The 17,182-nt window shown below is 39.5% G+C and overlaps 2 protein-coding genes and 3 long non-coding RNA genes across 5 annotated transcripts; 3 read left to right on the top strand and 2 right to left on the bottom strand.

The window, feature by feature from the left end:
* The first annotated feature begins 212 nt into the window (after positions 1 to 212).
* LOC114157965 (L-amino-acid oxidase-like) lies at positions 213 to 3,607 on the top strand. The gene is made up of 7 exons (XM_028039246.1): positions 213 to 262; positions 553 to 773; positions 1,138 to 1,250; positions 1,344 to 1,545; positions 1,926 to 1,994; positions 2,505 to 2,641; positions 2,812 to 3,607. The coding sequence occupies exons 1-7, from the start codon at positions 232 to 234 to the stop codon at positions 3,605 to 3,607; spliced, it is 1,569 nt and encodes a 522-aa protein (XP_027895047.1). The 5' UTR covers positions 213 to 231.
* A 1,565-nt stretch (positions 3,608 to 5,172) lies between these two features.
* Positions 5,173 to 9,579, bottom strand: LOC114157901 (butyrophilin subfamily 1 member A1-like). The gene is made up of 5 exons (XM_028039074.1): positions 9,441 to 9,579; positions 8,945 to 9,268; positions 6,065 to 6,352; positions 5,871 to 5,990; positions 5,173 to 5,189 (listed from the first exon to the last, which is right to left on the bottom strand). Exons 1-5 carry the CDS (start codon positions 9,541 to 9,543, stop codon positions 5,173 to 5,175), a joined length of 852 nt encoding a protein of 283 aa, XP_027894875.1. The 5' UTR covers positions 9,544 to 9,579.
* LOC114156841 (uncharacterized) lies at positions 7,283 to 8,314 on the top strand. The gene is made up of 2 exons (XR_003598029.1): positions 7,283 to 7,383; positions 7,604 to 8,314. It is a non-coding gene; the product is annotated as an uncharacterized LOC114156841 (long non-coding RNA).
* Positions 9,580 to 15,316: 5,737 nt separating the features above from the next.
* On the top strand, positions 15,317 to 15,721 carry LOC114158005 (uncharacterized). The gene is made up of 2 exons (XR_003598309.1): positions 15,317 to 15,423; positions 15,687 to 15,721. It is a non-coding gene; the product is annotated as an uncharacterized LOC114158005 (long non-coding RNA).
* LOC114158004 (uncharacterized) lies at positions 15,525 to 16,734 on the bottom strand. Its single transcript, XR_003598308.1, has 4 exons — positions 16,720 to 16,734; positions 16,519 to 16,636; positions 15,882 to 16,406; positions 15,525 to 15,689 (listed from the first exon to the last, which is right to left on the bottom strand). It is a non-coding gene; the product is annotated as an uncharacterized LOC114158004 (long non-coding RNA).
* Between the last annotated feature and the right edge of the window lie 448 nt (positions 16,735 to 17,182).

Here is a 17,182-nt window from a genome sequence, read left to right as displayed (position 1 = left end):
AACTCTTGAACTACTGTCTTACAATTTTATATCTTTGCTTTATTGCATGCAGTAAAAGTATCCAGGTGAGATGAATCAGCTGTGAATGGAAAAATAAATTAACATTTGATGTGGTACAGTTAAGATTAATCACATTTTACAAATTAAAATGTACCAGGAAATAACTCAAAACCATTTGATTGACAAGTTTTATGTTTGTATTATTTCAGAGAAGATAGGAAGTTGGCAAAAATGGATCCATCACTTGTAAAAGCATCTCTATGTGAGTATGTTGCTTGGTTTCTTATTTATTTATTTTTTATTGTTTGATCTCGCAGGTGTGATGAATTTAAAGATATTAAAAACTAAAATGTGAATGTTTTCTGTTTCACTGGAAGACAATTCAAACTCTACAAATTAAGTTTCTATTTCCACCTGATTTTGTTTTTCTTTCTAGAAAAGGTGGAAGGTTTTATTACTTGTACTTGATGATGTATTATCTAATCATCAGTGATCTGTACAGCATATTCTACGGTTTTAATTGCCTCTTTCTTTCTTATTTTGTGTCACCAGTTGTCGTTGGCTTGATGCTGACTCTGAACCAAAGCTACTCCTCTGCTGTCAGCCTGAAAGACAAGCTGGACGACTGTCTGAAGGACAACGACTACGATGAACTGATGCACATAGCAGAAAACGGCCTGCCAAAGATAAAACATAGTCACCGTGTTGTTATTGTTGGAGCTGGGATGGCTGGCCTGACAGCAGGAAAACTTCTGCAGGATGCAGGACATAAGGTACAATTATAATATTTTGGACAAATTCAACGTGATAAAAAAGCTCCCGCTCTCTGGTGGATGAACTTTGTGGTGTTAATTAGAGATTTGGGTGTAAAGATAATCAGTAAAATTTGAAAATCAGAAACAGTAGAATTAAAAACAAAACCTGTCAAGTTTTAGATTACAAAATAAAGAATAAACAGAAGTAAAGGCTAAAATATGGTACGTTCAAAGTGGGAGACTTGACAGCCATGTGATACAGCAAAAATAATACTGGTGTTTTAATAGAAGTAATATTTGTTTGCTTTTAGATCCAATATCTGCATCAAGCAAATGATGTTACAATTAAATCTTTTATTTCTGTAATTTTCAATAAAAAAAGGTCACCATCATAGAAGCTAACAAGCGTATCGGTGGACGAGTGGAAACATACAGGAATGACGAGGAGGGCTGGCATGCAGAAATCGGGGCCATGAGGATCCCAGACTTTCATCGGTAAGTTTCATATCTGAACACGACTGACTGATTTTGAAACAACACATCTGAAATCATAAGGTGGCATAACTTCTAAATATTATCTCTCAATAGCATCGTTTGTACATTTGCTAAAAAGCTGGATGTGAAGCTCAGGGATTTCATCATGGATGACAACAACACATACGTCCTGGTTAATGGGGTGAAGAAAAGGAACCATGAAGTGAAAGAAAACCCCGATGTTCTGAGGTACGACGTGTATGAGAACGAGACGGGGAAGTCAGCCGAGGATCTGCTGCAGCAGGCTCTGACTGTGGTGAGCAGGAAAATAAAACAAGGGTGAAATGAACAATAAAAGCTGGACTTTGTTACTTTAAAACTTGTCTCAGATAAGGTTGTGATTCTTGTCACAGTTTTATCTCAGCAGTTCCTTAGACAGTAGTGGAACTGTTTCTATAATCAATCAGACGGCGAATGAGAAACAGAAACAACCAGTTTCCTGCTGACAGCAGACTGGACAGTTCTGGATTTCTCCATAATAAACTTCAGTCCCGTTGGACCTTCAAAACATTCGACCAATGTGTTCTGTTGATCTTTTTCTGTTATATAAATGAATACAAGCATGGATTGTTTTATCTGGATTTTAAAAGTTAATAATGCATTTCTTCTATTAAGTGTTTATTTTGTTTTTTGTAGGTTAGAATGGAAGTTGAAGAACATGGATGTAAACACACACTGCAAAAATACGACCATTACTCTGTAAAGGTAAGCTACACCTGTTTTAATAATTATTAATATGAGTAACTCTTGTTTTTCTGCATGAGGTGTTATGATGTAATGCAGGGAATAAATTACAAACAAAACATGCTTTTCATATCAACCTGTAACAGCATTTACAACTACAAAGTTCTGGTGTAACGTAAAGCTAAAACCAAGAAAGTTTCTGCAGTCCAGTGTTTCTTAATGCTGCAGAAGCATTAAGAGCCACACCTGTCATTATTCAAGACAGGTGTGGGTCAGAGGGGACAGTGATTGAGAAACACTCATTTTTCCAGGTAATCTGCATTATGCCAACAGCTTTAGTATTTGAGAATAACACAGAGTTTGCTAAGATTTGCTTTGATTCATCAAAAATATGTAACTATGGACCTTCATCCAAATGTTTGCAAATTGCCTCATTTAAATAAGATCAAACTAGAGGAAAAGTCTGATTTGCCTCCAGTTAAAGAAATAGAAGAACAAGAAACTACAGTTGGAAACATGTTTGTTTAACAGGAATATCTGAAAGAAGTTGGACATCTGAGCGACGGAGCCATCAGAATGATTGGAGATCTCCTGAATGAGCAGAGCCTGATGTACACGGCGCTGAGTGAGATGGTCTATGACCAATCCGACGTCAATGACACTGTCAGGTGACGCCCAAAAGCAGCTAAATGAGGTTTAAAATGCAGTAGGACTAGGATTTAAACTACAGTTCTGTCTGTAAATCTGTTGGATCTGAGGCAAGATTTAATATTTCTGATAAAATACTTGTAGTATGAATGCATGTAATAACAGCAGCTTATTTTTTCTCCATGTGAAGGTACTTTGAGATGATTGATGGGACGGACAGTCTCCCCAATGCCATCGCTCTCCCTCTCAATCAAGCCATTGAGCTGAACTCTATGGTTCAGCAGATCAGGCAATTGGAGGACGGTGTCGTTGTACAGTACCAGAAAAATCAGTCAGCTCGTCCTACGGACATCTTTGCTCATGCCGTCCTGGTCACAACCACAGCCAAGGCAGCTCTTTTCATCGATTTTTCCCCGTCCCTTTCTGTACAAAAGATGGTGGCCCTGAGGACGGTCCACTACGACAGCGCCACCAGGATCACTCTTACGTTCAGCGAAAAGTTCTGGGAGAAAGACGGGATCAGAGGGGGAAAGAGCATCACAGACCGACCCTCTCGTTTCATTTACTACCAGAGCTACAGCTTCCCAAAGAATCACACCATCGGTGTCATCCTGGCCTCCTACACCTGGTCCGATGACTCCCTGCTCTTCCTCGGGGCCAGTGACGAGCAGCTGAAGGAGGTTCTTCTGAAAGATTTGTCTGAGATCCACGGTCACCACGTCCGAGCGCTCTGTACCGGCATACTGGTGAAGAAGTGGAGCCAGGATCCTTACAGCCTGGGAGCTTTCGCTCTCTTCACTCCATACCAGCACCTGGAGTACGCCAACGAGCTGTTCAGGAGCGAAGGCAGGATTCATTTCGCTGGCGAACACGCCGCCTTCCCTCATGGCTGGATCGAAGCATCTATGAAATCTGCAATCAGGGCCGCAGCGAATATCAACGCAGAGGCACGATCTGCGGAAAACGAGGGCCGAGACGAACTCTAAGCTGAAGATCATGCTTCAATTTACCTTCAGTTTAGAGTGACATAATATTCTTTACTATCTTACAGACACCTTTTAAAAGATGCTGTTTGGTTACTTAGATGAACTTTTCTCCATCACATAGATATACACAATGCATGTATTGGTTAATATGTATTATGTGCTTTGACTGATTTCTTTGGTTTAGTTTTTTCTGTAAAGGCTAAAGGGATTTTTGTTTTCTTTCTTTAAAAATATGGAAATAAAAAAGTTTTATTCTTAGTATTTCATGTTATGCTAAATGTGTTTTAGAACATAAACGTCTTTTAACATATTTTTCATTCATTCATTTTTGAAATGAAACCTCTTCCAGCCATTGTAAAGAATCAAATTCACTGCAAACATTTATCATCACATATTATAGAATAAAATATTCTAGAATGTGATAAAACAATGTATCAAAATATTCAGCTTAAAACATTTAAGCAAGATTTAGTTTAGCTCTAATTTCAGTCTAACAAATGATTGTTTGTTAGGCTGAACCAATTTTTCTAGAAATACAGAGGAAAAGTTTTAAAAATATATTTTTCCAGCACATCTTAAATATACAGTAATCGTAACCAGAGGTTCAGGAACCAGGTGAGATGATTTTCTGTTTTTTAAAAAAAAGGAATCAGTCCTGATCTGAGTTTGGTTCATGGCAGATGCTTCTGCATTGTTGAGAGATGAAAGCAGCATTGTGTGGAGAATCAGATACTTTAAACAGCCAGAACAACAAAACATTATAGACTTTATGTAAAAAATACAGTTTCTGCAATAGAAGTAGCATTTTAATCACTGTAATTGATTTTTTTCTCCTATCTAATTAGCAAATGAAAAATATCTGATTCATTTTAAATCTGTGAGAATTTCTTTTCACGTGTTAATAAAATGTGAAACGTGAAAAAAGTACATTTTAATAATTCATTGTCTAAAATGTCTTTTCTATTTTGGATCATTTAATTCACAATAAATTAAAGATAGTGAATCAATTCTCCCTCTTGTGGCTGATAAACTTTAAGAGTAAACAGCCCTCTGTGTTTTATTTGCTGATCATCATCAACATGTTATTATTATTATCATAATCTGTGTGAGAATCTGAAGGTGTTTGATTTGATCTTTTAATGCAGAATTTTTCAGTTAGTTACATTCAGATTAACTTTACAATATTTAGTACAAGTTCTGGTAAAAACTACCGTGTTGGTTTAAGGGAGTTTCAACTTCCCCAAATTTAACCTTTAACGTCTGATAATCCAGTTTATAATTTATTCTACATGAATTAAAATGAGGAAGGAGTTACTAAGACAGTTTTCACTGTGTATTAATAATGTATGTTAAGGTATAAATGATGTTTGAATTAAATGAAATAAAAGATATGCATTGATAAGCATTTCCGGATGTTTATGATTCATCCTGATAATTTAAATCTAATGCAAAGAATCAAATAAATAATAATGTTTCACTTAAAGTTTACATTTTAAACGATCAGTGCTTTCTGCCATTGTTTTTACATATTAACTATGATAATGAGATTAAGCTGAACCTTCAGATTATGCTGCTCTGTAATCTATAAAAGCATCAGTAAAAAAGATAGAGAACGGAGTCTGATCAAATTTTTGTCCCTATGAATTATGACAACAAAATATTGCAAAGTTTTGCTTTTTTTTTCTGAACATGAATTACTGCTAAGTTTCCTTTTGATCAAGTTGTTTGTTTATTTCCTTTAGATTGTTTTCTATCTCCTGTTTTCTTTCCTCCAGTTTGTTAATTTCATCGTTTGTTCTCTTTATTAGTTTATCTGTCATAAATCCGACCTCTTGATGACCTTGCTTTCTCTTAGTCAGTTTCTCTTTGCTCTCTGTTATAATTTCCTTCAGTTTTAAGTATCCTTGTGCTTTTTTTTCTGTCATGCTCCCCGTCTGGTTTGTTACTTCCTCATCAACAGCCTTAAACTTCTTCTCATCTTCATCAATCATTGTTGCTGTCTCCTCCGTTTGATCATTAAGTTTTTTTTTCTGCTCCTTTAGTTCCTCTGACATCTCCATTAATGCATTAATCTGCTGATCAATCATTTTCTGTTCCTTCTTGCTCTTTTCTTGCTCCTCCTCTAGTTTTGCTGCTGCAATGAGATTCTTTTGCTCTTCACTGATTTTCTTTAGCTTTTTCTTTTCTGTAGAAACAAGAAGAAGCTTATGATGAATGAAATTTTCTTCAAGATTTTAAAGGCTTCCTGATAAAACACACTCACTCTTTTTGTTTTGTTGCTTCATCCAAATAAGAAAAGCGACTCCAAGAACAAACATGATGACTAAAATCACATTGAAGCTGATAGAAACGGAGCAGCTGGACTCATTCATGAAGAAATCGTCTGAAACACGACCAAACAGAACCGTTACTGAAATAACTAAAGTGTTTACTGATCAAAATGTTTTGGTTTCCTACCTGGAACATGAATGTGTGTCTCTCTGCTCTGGTTGATGTCTCTCTGTTGGACTCTGCAGGTAAAGTTGTTGTAGTTTCTCTTCTCTACAGTCACTCTGCTGCTAACAGTGTAAACACCATCAGGATCTGGGCTTTTCTCTGCAGGTCCAGCAGACATGATGTTTCCGTCTCCGTCCAGCCAGAACAGCTCAGGTTCTGGATACCAGCCTGCAGCCCTGCAGTCCAGCTTCACTCCACTGCTGCTGACATCCAGTCCAGATAAACTGACACCAGGTGAGGAAGCAGAACCTGATGATCAGATAAAGGAATGATGGGGTGATGTTTGACCATGTTTCATTTTCTGCAAATAAACACAAAATTTTTGCTTTGAATTTTGAAGACAAGTTGTCAGTAGTTCATAGAATAAAAGAACAATGTTCATTTTAGTCAAACATAAACCTACACAGGAAAAATAGGAGAGTAATTTTTTCGGAGTTAACATCATTTTCATCTAAAAGAGTCCTGTTTATACATTAAAGAGTGAAATCATTTCCATTGGTCAATAGAATCGGAGTAAAAAAATAGAGGAAATTATATCGGAGTAAAACAAGAACACGCCACTGAAGTTCCTTAAGTTTCGTTTCTTCCACCATCTTGTTATCCTGCAGTGGAAACGGAGGCAACGATTAGCTGTGTGCCAGGTAAGTCCCCAAATGGGTTGTAGATATATTTTACGTGGGGTTTTATGATTTTTTTAATTATTAAGACTAATTATGATGACGTGCTGCTGTATGGTAGTGGGGGAAGGAGGGGTGCAGCGAGGAATTAACATGGTTGGCTAACTAGTTAGCATGTTAGCTAACTTAATTTAGCCGTTTACAACAATGTAAGCAGGAAAAAACCCATCAGTGTTGTACAATTCTACGTCCATTATTTTATTTTCACAAGTCAAGGCTGCCGCTATTTTTAAGCTGAGAAACGGAGTTTAAAAGAGGAGCTAGCTCTGCTAGCATGTGGAGTCAGTATTCCGCCCACAAAATGGCGCGGGAGGACTATGCTAGTAACTTTTCTTGAACGTAGAGCAACGATTAAAAAAAAAAAAAAGAATTAAAGTTGTGCTTTGTATGCAAACTGTGTAAGTTGTCAGTAAAACATTTTTGATTTACTATTTTGTCCATAAACCCCGTTTATATCGAGTTGTATGGAGCTGATATGTTTTTTTTTCCCGTTTTAGTTGTGTGATCCTAGTGCACCTCCTGCCACCGTCACCTCATGGGCGCAAGAGACCAGGAAAACTCTCAGCCAGACAAGCCAGTGAACATCTTGTGAAGTTTGTCAAGGTAAGGTTACAGTAAAGGGAACATTTATGTTGATCAAAATTCTCTATTTTTCCCTTTTTATATATATATATTTATTTATTTGTATTTCTTGTGAAGTTGGTCTCAAATTTAATTTCAAGTGACATTTAAAAGATGCTGAAAAGTAATTTGCCTTATCTATTAGAACCCTCTCTTCTTTGAAACCCAAGACTAATCATGTTTTATACTGTTTTTGCCACAGACAGGAACCAGCATCCAGGAGCACCTTGATGGCATCGCAGAAAGCCGTCAACCATACCTGCTTGCAGTAGGGACTCAGAGGAGCGTGATTCACAAGTACTTCATTGTGATTGACAAACATGCCATACCTTGTAAATCACAAGGTTCTCTTGCCTGTTTTGATGAGCTTTTTAAAGCTCACTTTGTGTTCCGCACTTCATATGATCGTAATCTGGTCAATGTGTACAACTTTCTGCAGACCGCCATTTATGAGATAGATGTTGAGACAACCAAAGTGAATCCTAGGGTTGCAGAGTTGAGGGCTCGGATGCTGCGTTAAATAGTTGTTTTGCTATGATTCAGTTACCAATCAACACCAAGGTATTAAATGTAAAATGGGCCAAACATCATGGAAATATGTATCGTGCAGATTTAGTTGTTTGTAAGGAAGTTTTTTGTGAAATGCCAGTTTTCCATAAGATCTACAATGTTGTTGTGAAAGATGAGAGGTTACTGTTTGTTACATTTGCTCTGCAAACAGTGTGTCTGAATGAGCATTTCAGTGCTTTTCAAGTTTTGTGTACAAGAGATGGACCTCATGTTATTTATGTAGAAGAGCTTTACTGTTACAGAGCTTTTGATTTACAGGTGTCATACAGTCATGAAGATGCAAATGTTTATATTGTTCCATACTGTTTCCTGTGAACAATAAAAATGGCTGTTCAAATACTGATTTCTGGTCTTTGCATTGTACTCTTACAAACTCAGCTGTGTATTATAGCTATAAAACAATTGCTTAGTGAGTGAAATAAAGTTAAATTTGGCACTGTTTTAGAATTTAATTAAATGTTTAACTGCACAATATGGAATTAAATTAAATTAGGAGTAAAATTTTATACTATTAAGAGCACAATTTTACACTATATGGAATAAAATGTTATTCTATTTTGTGTAAAATTTATTTTTAGTTAGACTAAAATTTTTCTCTACTTAGAATAGAATGCAATTCTCTTTAGAGTAAATTATATTCCACTTGGAGTTAAAATACGGTAGAGTACTTTTTCTTTTAAACAACTTGGAGTAAATTCTCTTGGTATTGATTAAAATTTTGCACTAAATGGTGTTGATGTTAATCTGTAATTTCAACTCTTCCATGAGAGTAAATTTTACTCTATTTAGACTGGGACCAAATGTTGTCTTTTTTAGAGTAAAATTTTTTTCAAATTGAGTACATTTTAATCTGGAAATTTTACTGTGTATACAGAGTAAAATCAGAGACACTGATCATTTGCAGTGGTCTGTATGCAGAGAATAGCTGAGAAAGAGAGTTATGTTGTGTTTTCTTACCAACAAGCAGATCAACAGAATATTCTTGAATCTCTAGGATTGTAGCATCTGAATCTGCCGTTGTCAGAGTGTTTTACAGCCGTCAGCCTCAATGAAACGTCTCCGTCTCTCAGTCTGTCTGTGAACACAGACGTTCTTCCCTTGTATGCGATGTTTTTCTCATTTACATTTTCACTCCCTTCAAACCACATAAACACAAATCTGGGATTGAGGTCCAGTCTCCCCCATTCCACCACCAACTCGTCGGGGTTCACAGTAACTCCCAGGTGACACGGTAAAACCACGTCATCACCGGCCATCGCTGCAACGAGCCGAGGACGCTTCGTCTCCAGAGACTCACCTGGAAATCAATTCAACACCTTGTAACTTTTCTCCATCAGAGATTTTAATTATCAAGGGTCTTAATTACTTGTTGATGGCATATATATTTATTCCATTTCTTCATTAACAGTTAACAGTAGCTGGATGACTTTTCTCTCTCAGCCAGAGCTGTCACCAGTATCTCTGTTTACCTTTGCAGCTGTCAACCAGGAGAAGGAAGCCAACAATGAATTCAGCAATCACAACCTTTTGGAAGAAAGGCTTTAAAGATAACCTCTGTGGTTCGTGAACCATCCTGAAAACAAAAAGGTGACGATAAAGAGGAAAGAGACGGAAAAGTTTAATCATTATGAAGATAAAACAGTTGAACCCATTTAGACGTTATGTAGAGTAAAAATGTTTCCCATTTTTTTCACATGCTCTATTATCTGAGTATCAGGTACTAGGCAATATGAGTATATAACAGACAGACAGACTGAGTTATTGTCTGTCTGTTGATCACTAAGTCCACAAAAAGATAAGTTTATTTAATTTTCCATGTGCTGCAAATTTCACCGTTAATGCATTTTATATGAATTCAAAAATAAACCAAGTCTTAAATCAAATAGTAAAGAAATGACATGAGAGAAAACAGAACTACCTTGTAGTGGCTCCTTTCTTCTTCCTCAACTCTGAGGCTCAAAGTGTCAGAAAAAGGTGCTGTAAATTGTAAATTATAGGTGTGGTTGTGACTTTTGTTCTTTTAAAAACAGTTTACTTTTCATTTTAATCTGTTTCAAACCCCCTCAAACATTTCCCTTGCCACATTGAATCTATTCAACTGGAATGTTAATGCAATAACATTCTGTATTTTAATAGTGATTACAGTTTTATTGTAACACAGAGAACAACATCCTGTTAATACGTCATAGATTGTTCTGATCCCAGGTCAGCCTCTCCTCGTACTGAACACTGGCAGCTGGGCTCTTGGTTCCTCCTCCTGTGAAAGCTGATTGGACCAGCTGAGGAAACCAGACCAATGGCAGCTGATCAGACACACCTGGACTCTGATGATCAGTCATGTGATGTGATGAACTGATATGTTCTCAGAAAGCAGCTGGAGGTCGCATTCTTCGGTTGACGTTGAACGGGGTGCAGCGTCGGAGAAGGCGGATTCGGAGAAGGCATAAACTGGTTTGTGACTGGATTAGGATGACAACTAAGGCAGATGGAGGTGGTGAGGATGATGATATGGATTTTGACGATTGGACTCCGGTAGGAAGAGGAAGAGGTAGAGGTAGAGGTAAAGAGAAAGTTTTGAAAGAGGATAGAGTAATTGGTAGCCAGAATAGTAAGCGAACTTTGGAAGAGTGTAGCTCAGATGAGGAAAATAGAGCGGTTAGGAAGAAAGTAACAAACGAAGAATTTAAGGTAATTCTTAAATTTAGGAAGGAAGATATGAATATTAACTTAAGTCTGATACAAGTTTCAAGAGAAATAAAAAAGAAAATAGGAGAGGTAGAGTTTGTTAAAACATTACGAGATGGAAACATGTTGATAAAATGCAAATCTGAAGACCAAAAGAATAAATGATTGACAACATTTGCAAAAAAGTAGTTGGTGAGAAAGTAATTGTTGGAGAAAATAGAGTATCACGTGGTGTTATCACTGGTATTCCGCTGGAGGAGGATTTAGAAAGACTCAAAAAGAACATACAAGGGGGAGAAGTTCGGAGATTGAAAAGATTGTTGAAGCATGTGAATGGAGAGAAAATGGAGAGTCTATCGATTCTTTTGGAGTTTCAAGGAGAAGTCCTTCCTGATAAGGTTAAAATTGGATTCATGAGTTTTTATGTGAGACCATATGTCCCTCCCCCTTTGCGCTGTTTTAAATGCCAAAGGTATGGACATATTGCAGCAGTGTGTAAAGGGAAACAAAGATGTGCCAAATGTGGAGGAGATCATCGATATGATGAATGTGGAGTGGATGTACAAGTGAAATGCTGTAACTGTGGTGGTCAGCATAATGTAGCGTATGGAGGTTGCGAGGCAAGGAAAAAAGCAATGACTAAACTTATCATGAATCGCCCATTTCATGGCGAGAAACTCAAGCCTATGAGTCGGGTATTTGGACTGAGCATGATTCAACGACTTACTAGCAAAGGCAATAGGCCTGGCAATGTTGTGGCCATCTTGTACCTGTGACAGCACAGCTCCTAATCCGGAAGATGACGCAACAACAGAGAGCAGAAAGGGCTTTGTAAAGTCGGGGTGGGCAAGGAGAACCTGCTCCGTCAATGCAGCTTTCAAAGTCCTAATTGCCTCACTACATTCCGGGGTCCAATCAGCCGCGACAAGCTTACGCGACAAAGCTTGTTTCTTTCTGCCCTTTCCCCTCCGTGGCTTGGCAGTCCCTGTAGTCAGTTGAAATAATGGCTTGGCAATCACAGAACAGTTCTCAATGTAATGTTGATAATACACCACCATTCCAAGAAAAGAACGAATCTTCTTAGGAGATGGCGTGGTGCCATCAGGTTCCATAAGATCTGCTTCTGACACGCCTACGATTGCCTGCACTTTATCAGGGTTTGTTGCAATTCCTTCTCTTGTAACAATGTGACCCAAGAACTTGACTGACTTTCTCAAAAACTGACACTTGGATGGAGACAGCTTCAGGTTATGTTCCCTTAGCTGCTGGAACACCATCTCAAGTCTCTGCAGGCTTTCCCCCTCAGACTTGCCAAAAACCAGCAGATCATCCAAGTAACAAAGAAGGCTTAAAAAGTTCTGGTCACCAAAAATCGTGAGCATCATTCACATAAAAGTAGCCGGGCTGTTACACAGACCCTGTGGCATGCGGTTATACTCATGCAGTCCGAGAGGAGAGGAGAAAGCAGTGTATTTCTTATCATCCTCATGAAGGGGGACATTGTAATATCCCGAAGTCAAGTCCATTGAGCTAAAGAATGCATTACCTCCCAACGCTGCAAGGATGTCAGCTTGATGCGGTAAAGGGTGCGCATCTTTGACTGTACGGGCGTTCAACCATCTGAAATCTGTACACAACCTCAAGTCACCATTTTTCTTCCAGCAAAGAACGAGTGGAGAAGCATACTCACTGCTCGACTTCCTGATGATCTCACGCTCTTCCATATCATCTAAAGTCTCTCTCAACTTTTGATAGTGAGCCGGAGAAAGCCTACGATAAGGCAGACGAAAAGGGCGTTCATCGGTAAGTCTGATGCGATGGCAAAACTCAGCAGCCTTACCGCAGTCCAAGTGATGTCTCGAAAACACGTCTTCATACTGTACAACCAAGTCAGTCAGTTTTTCTCTCCAATGTTCAGAAACTTCACAGTCACCAACAGACAGATTCTGCAACCCCAAATCAGCCAATTTGTCAGGTCCACCTATTGTACTAACACTGCAACTTGACTCGGCTGTAAGGCTGCCATGAGAGCTTCCTGCCCTACCCACATTCTGATGTACTCTCACCTCCAAGCCACCATCAAAATCCTCCAAGGCAATGCATGGATACACGTCAGCCACCTTAGCGTTCCTTCTCAACACGATTGGAGACATAGTAGGATTGATGACCTTCACAGGAAGCCACCCTCCTCCCCAAAGTGGAGTAACTACTCTGCCGACCATCACACTACGGTGCACGCAGCGTGAAGTGCTCGGTTCAACAACAACAGTACTCCCCACAGAGAGTTCAGTCTTAGGTGGAAGGCGGCCCCACACCACATGCTCACTCATCGGTTCAAGAGTCACAGCCCTCTTAAGTTTGACAGTCCCAACTTTTTCCGGGATTTCCTCCCCCCTCCACCGTTCAAGATTGGCCAAAAATCTGACAAACTTGCTATTTTCATCCAAACAGGTGGAGTCAGGTCTACTCAGTATCCGCCAATAGGCCCCGTCAGACTTAAACTGGTTCATGAGCGGTTTCATCACATTCGTGCCAACAATGAGCTCATCAGCCTGACCATCAACCACCAAAACTGGAACAACATAGTCAAACCCAAACAGCTTAAGTTTCAGTTCACAGATGCCCACTGGAATAGTCTGTTTGCCACCACACCCAACCAAAACAATGTTAGTGGGAGGGATTACCTCTCCCATCACTACTCCTGCCTCACGTAGCTGAGGGATCATGTCTCCACCTACAGATGTAGCCATAGACCCGCTATCTAACATCCCCCGCAGCTCAATCTTGTTGCCAACTAACACTGTAGTGCAAAATAGGCTGTCACTGATAGGCAGTTTTGCCACATTTTGGAAAATGACAGTTTTATCATTAGATACTGTATCACAAGCCATCATGTACACAGTCTGAATGTCATCGTCGAAATTGGGGGAAACACTACAGAGGCCCACACCATCCCCCGTAAAATGAGGGCCATCTAGTTTTCCTGAGGCGAATCAGTTTGTCTCTGACCAATTGGGCGTGTTTGCGGTTTCTGAGTTTGAGTACAGTGAACACTGATGTGCTCTGGAGAGAAACATCGAAAGCATAATCTGTGCATCCTACAATGTGACCTAGTATCATGTTGCAGGTTGCCACAAACCTGGCATTTCTGTGAGCGTCTAGAGATCTGCTTATTGGGCCTGTTGCTTATAGCCTGTGTGTTACTGATAAGAGCAGTCTCCAACAGACTCAAGACCCTGTCCATTGTGGTGTTTTCAATGTCTGTTTTGGAACACTCTGGTTCCGGAACATGTCTAGCAGTGGGCAACACAGTTTGTTCATTGACAGCCGCCCCCTCATGTGAAAGGGTGGTAACTGCCACTTTCTGTTTCCCATGGCTCTGAACAACCATATGGTCTCTTAAATACTCATCCAAATGGTCTTGTATTTCACTAGCTGTCCAGTCGCGAGAAGGCTTGGTTTTAAAAACCAGCGCCAGCTCTCTGTCAGGACAATGGCGAATAAACATGAGAACCAGGTGTGAACTCAGGTCAGTCATTAATTCCCCCTTACTAGTCAACCACCGTTCAGCCACCTCTGCAGCTTTGTTAAGCCTTATCCAGTAATCAAGGGGTCCCTCGTTTGTGTATGGCGTGCTAGCATAAAAGTCAGCTAGAGGCAGGTCTGAATGAACAGTGTCACCAAAATGTTGCCTGAGGTTGTTAAAGATAATAGAAACATCAGTAACATTTGCATTACTACGCATCCAAACTTTAATAACATCTCTTGCCCTCCCCATCAATCTGTTCATAACCACTTCAACCTGTTCAGCATCAGTGGAAGTTTTCTGTCGAAGATAGACTCGCATGAGGTCTTCCCACTCAAAAACAGAACATTTATCAGACTTGTCACCCCTGAAATAGGGTGGAACATCAACATCAGAGCGTAGTACAAGATTAAGTTTTGATGCATCAATAACAGTAGTGCAACCTTGAAATGATTGTGAAGTGTTCTTGTTGTGATCCGGGATCGAGACAGGTGGAGGCTCCGAAGCAGCGTTCCGCATTAAGGACATTTTGATGGACTCTCCTATTTCTGACCTAATGGAGCTGATTAGATCAGTTAGTCGGGCAGAGGCCGCTTCTCCATCAGAAGAAAACGCTTGAGAGGACGAAGGAGTCACTGGGCTCAAACCTGGAGTGAAACTTAAAGTTTGACTAGGCAGGTCATCAAACCTCTTTTGCCTCCTAGACCCAGAAAATTTTGAGCCCAAAGCCCCTGGATTTTCTGGAGTAGACTGCATAGCAGCTGCTAGCTGCAAGACCCCTCTCCCCCTACCCATGGAAAATTCTCTATGACTAGGAGTTGACATTTCATTCACATTCTGACACTCCATGAGGAGTCCTCACTGTTGTCCTTTATGGGAATGAGACATGAACAAGTCCGATGTAAAAAAAACAAAAAAAACGAAAAAGAACCCAACCAACAGTGTCCAAAGAGCTCAGCACTGACAGCGTCTCCAAGATGCAGATGGGACCAGAAGGCGTCGTCCAACAACACCAGCGGTCGGCTTCAGCTGACCAGACGACGGGTCACGGCACCAGTTTTGTAGCGTAGCTGATCCTGCGTTGTGTCTTGTAGAAGAGTGACCACAGCCAGACCACAGCTGATTGGAAAGCACTTTTAATGATCCTGCATTCAAATGGCAGAAAATAGTAATCAAGAACAGGCTTTTCTTTTCACAGTGTTCCACAGCGCCTTCTCCCACGGAATCCGAACAGAAAGAGCGTGCGACTTGTGTAAAGTAACACATTTACCTTGCAAAATAAAAACAATTGCAACACTAATTAATAACTAAGCCCAAAGATTTGTTTGAAATTATTATGGGCATAATAATCTTAAACAGTACATGGATAAGAAAAGAAATAATTAAACAGAATAATTAAACCAAATAATCCCACCAAAAATAATAATGAAACATCACATACCTGCATTCAAATGGCAGAAAATAGTAATCAAGAACAGGCTTTTCTTTTCACAGTGTTCCACAGCGCCTGTTTAATCATGAACAATACTATTTTCAGCACATGGATGAAGCAATGTTTCATGTATCAGAAGAGCAGCTAGATAACTGCTAACTGCAGGTTAAATGCTTCAACACCCATTGTTTTACAAAAACAGTAATAAAACTAACACTTATTACACTTAAAATACACTTCTTAAACACAGAAAGCAAAACTTCATACCTTCTCCCACGGAATCCGAACAGAAAGAGCGCGACGGAGAGCGTGGGAAAACCTTTCACAGATTATAATGGTATGACCCGATAACTTTTCTTTTTAAATTTCGAACTGATACTTTAAACAACAATCTATGAACTCAATATGTTAAACATTAAAGGTAATAATTCACAGTTTTATTCACAACATATTAAATTTGAATAAAGATAATAATTTTGGGACAGGAAGTTACCCACTGTTTTGAAATGGATTGGTCGTCTTTTCAAAATAAAAGCTGTCGGTGCTCATATAATTTCCTAACGGAATAGCTCCTCACTTTACAATCTAGTGTAATAACATCACACTGCTACATTGAGTCCAGATTTTTCACCTGGACCAGGACGGACCATACCTGCCTTGTAGGGAGAACATAATTGGGATCCAGCTTAGACACAAATGTCCTGAATCCAACGTCATCCACAATAGTGAAAGGCTGGGTATCCTTCACTATCATGGAGACTAGAGCTTCATCCAGCTCTTGTTTTCTGGTGGCTGGTTAAAAGGGAATAAATACAGTGTCTGTTACCTGTCTTTATTTGCACAACAAGCAAACATCAGCATGCAAAGATTGTGATAGTGTGTTTGTAATATAGTAATGAAATACCTTGGCTGGGTGAAGCTCCAGTTTCCTCCCTATTCTCATGCAAGGCACAGTAGTGCCTTAGCATGGATGAGGTGTTATTATTGTACCCCAACTCCTTGGAGCACAATAAACACCTCACCTTTACAGAAAATAAGAAACAGTGAAAAATACAGTTCCTCATAAGCAAACCTAATGCATCTGCAAATGTTCAGTTCACCTTACCTTGTTAGGGCTTATCAAATCGAAATGTTCCCACATAGGGGAAATCCTCCTCTTTCTCCACTCTCTCAACTGACCGCAACTCGCCTACAACAACCCACATTTTGAATGCAGCCTGTGGGGTTTCTAAAGCTGTCAAACCCCGCGCCAACATCTGAGCCACTTCCCGAAGCAGTCACGTGGTACAGCAGGGCAGCGAGGCTTCGGACGTCATCGTTTTCGGCTCCTCCCCTAAATGAAGCAAGCCTCGATACGCCCCCTCCATTACTCGACACACGCCTCGAAGCCTCGGCACATCACGTAACATCACTAGTAATTCCTTAAAATTGTGGGGAAAAGTACCAGTTCCCATGTTGGCCATTAAGTCCCAGTTAGCTTTTCATCTGGACACTTAGTAAAAAAATCATAAGCTTGAATTTTTTAACCACAAACCACTTGCTACATGTCAGAATTAGTCAAATATTTA

The sequence above is a fragment of the Xiphophorus couchianus genome, chromosome 14, assembly GCF_001444195.1.
Source record: "Xiphophorus couchianus chromosome 14, X_couchianus-1.0, whole genome shotgun sequence".
Lineage (NCBI taxonomy): Eukaryota > Metazoa > Chordata > Actinopteri > Cyprinodontiformes > Poeciliidae > Xiphophorus > Xiphophorus couchianus.
This window is presented reverse-complemented; position numbering and strand designations above follow the sequence as displayed.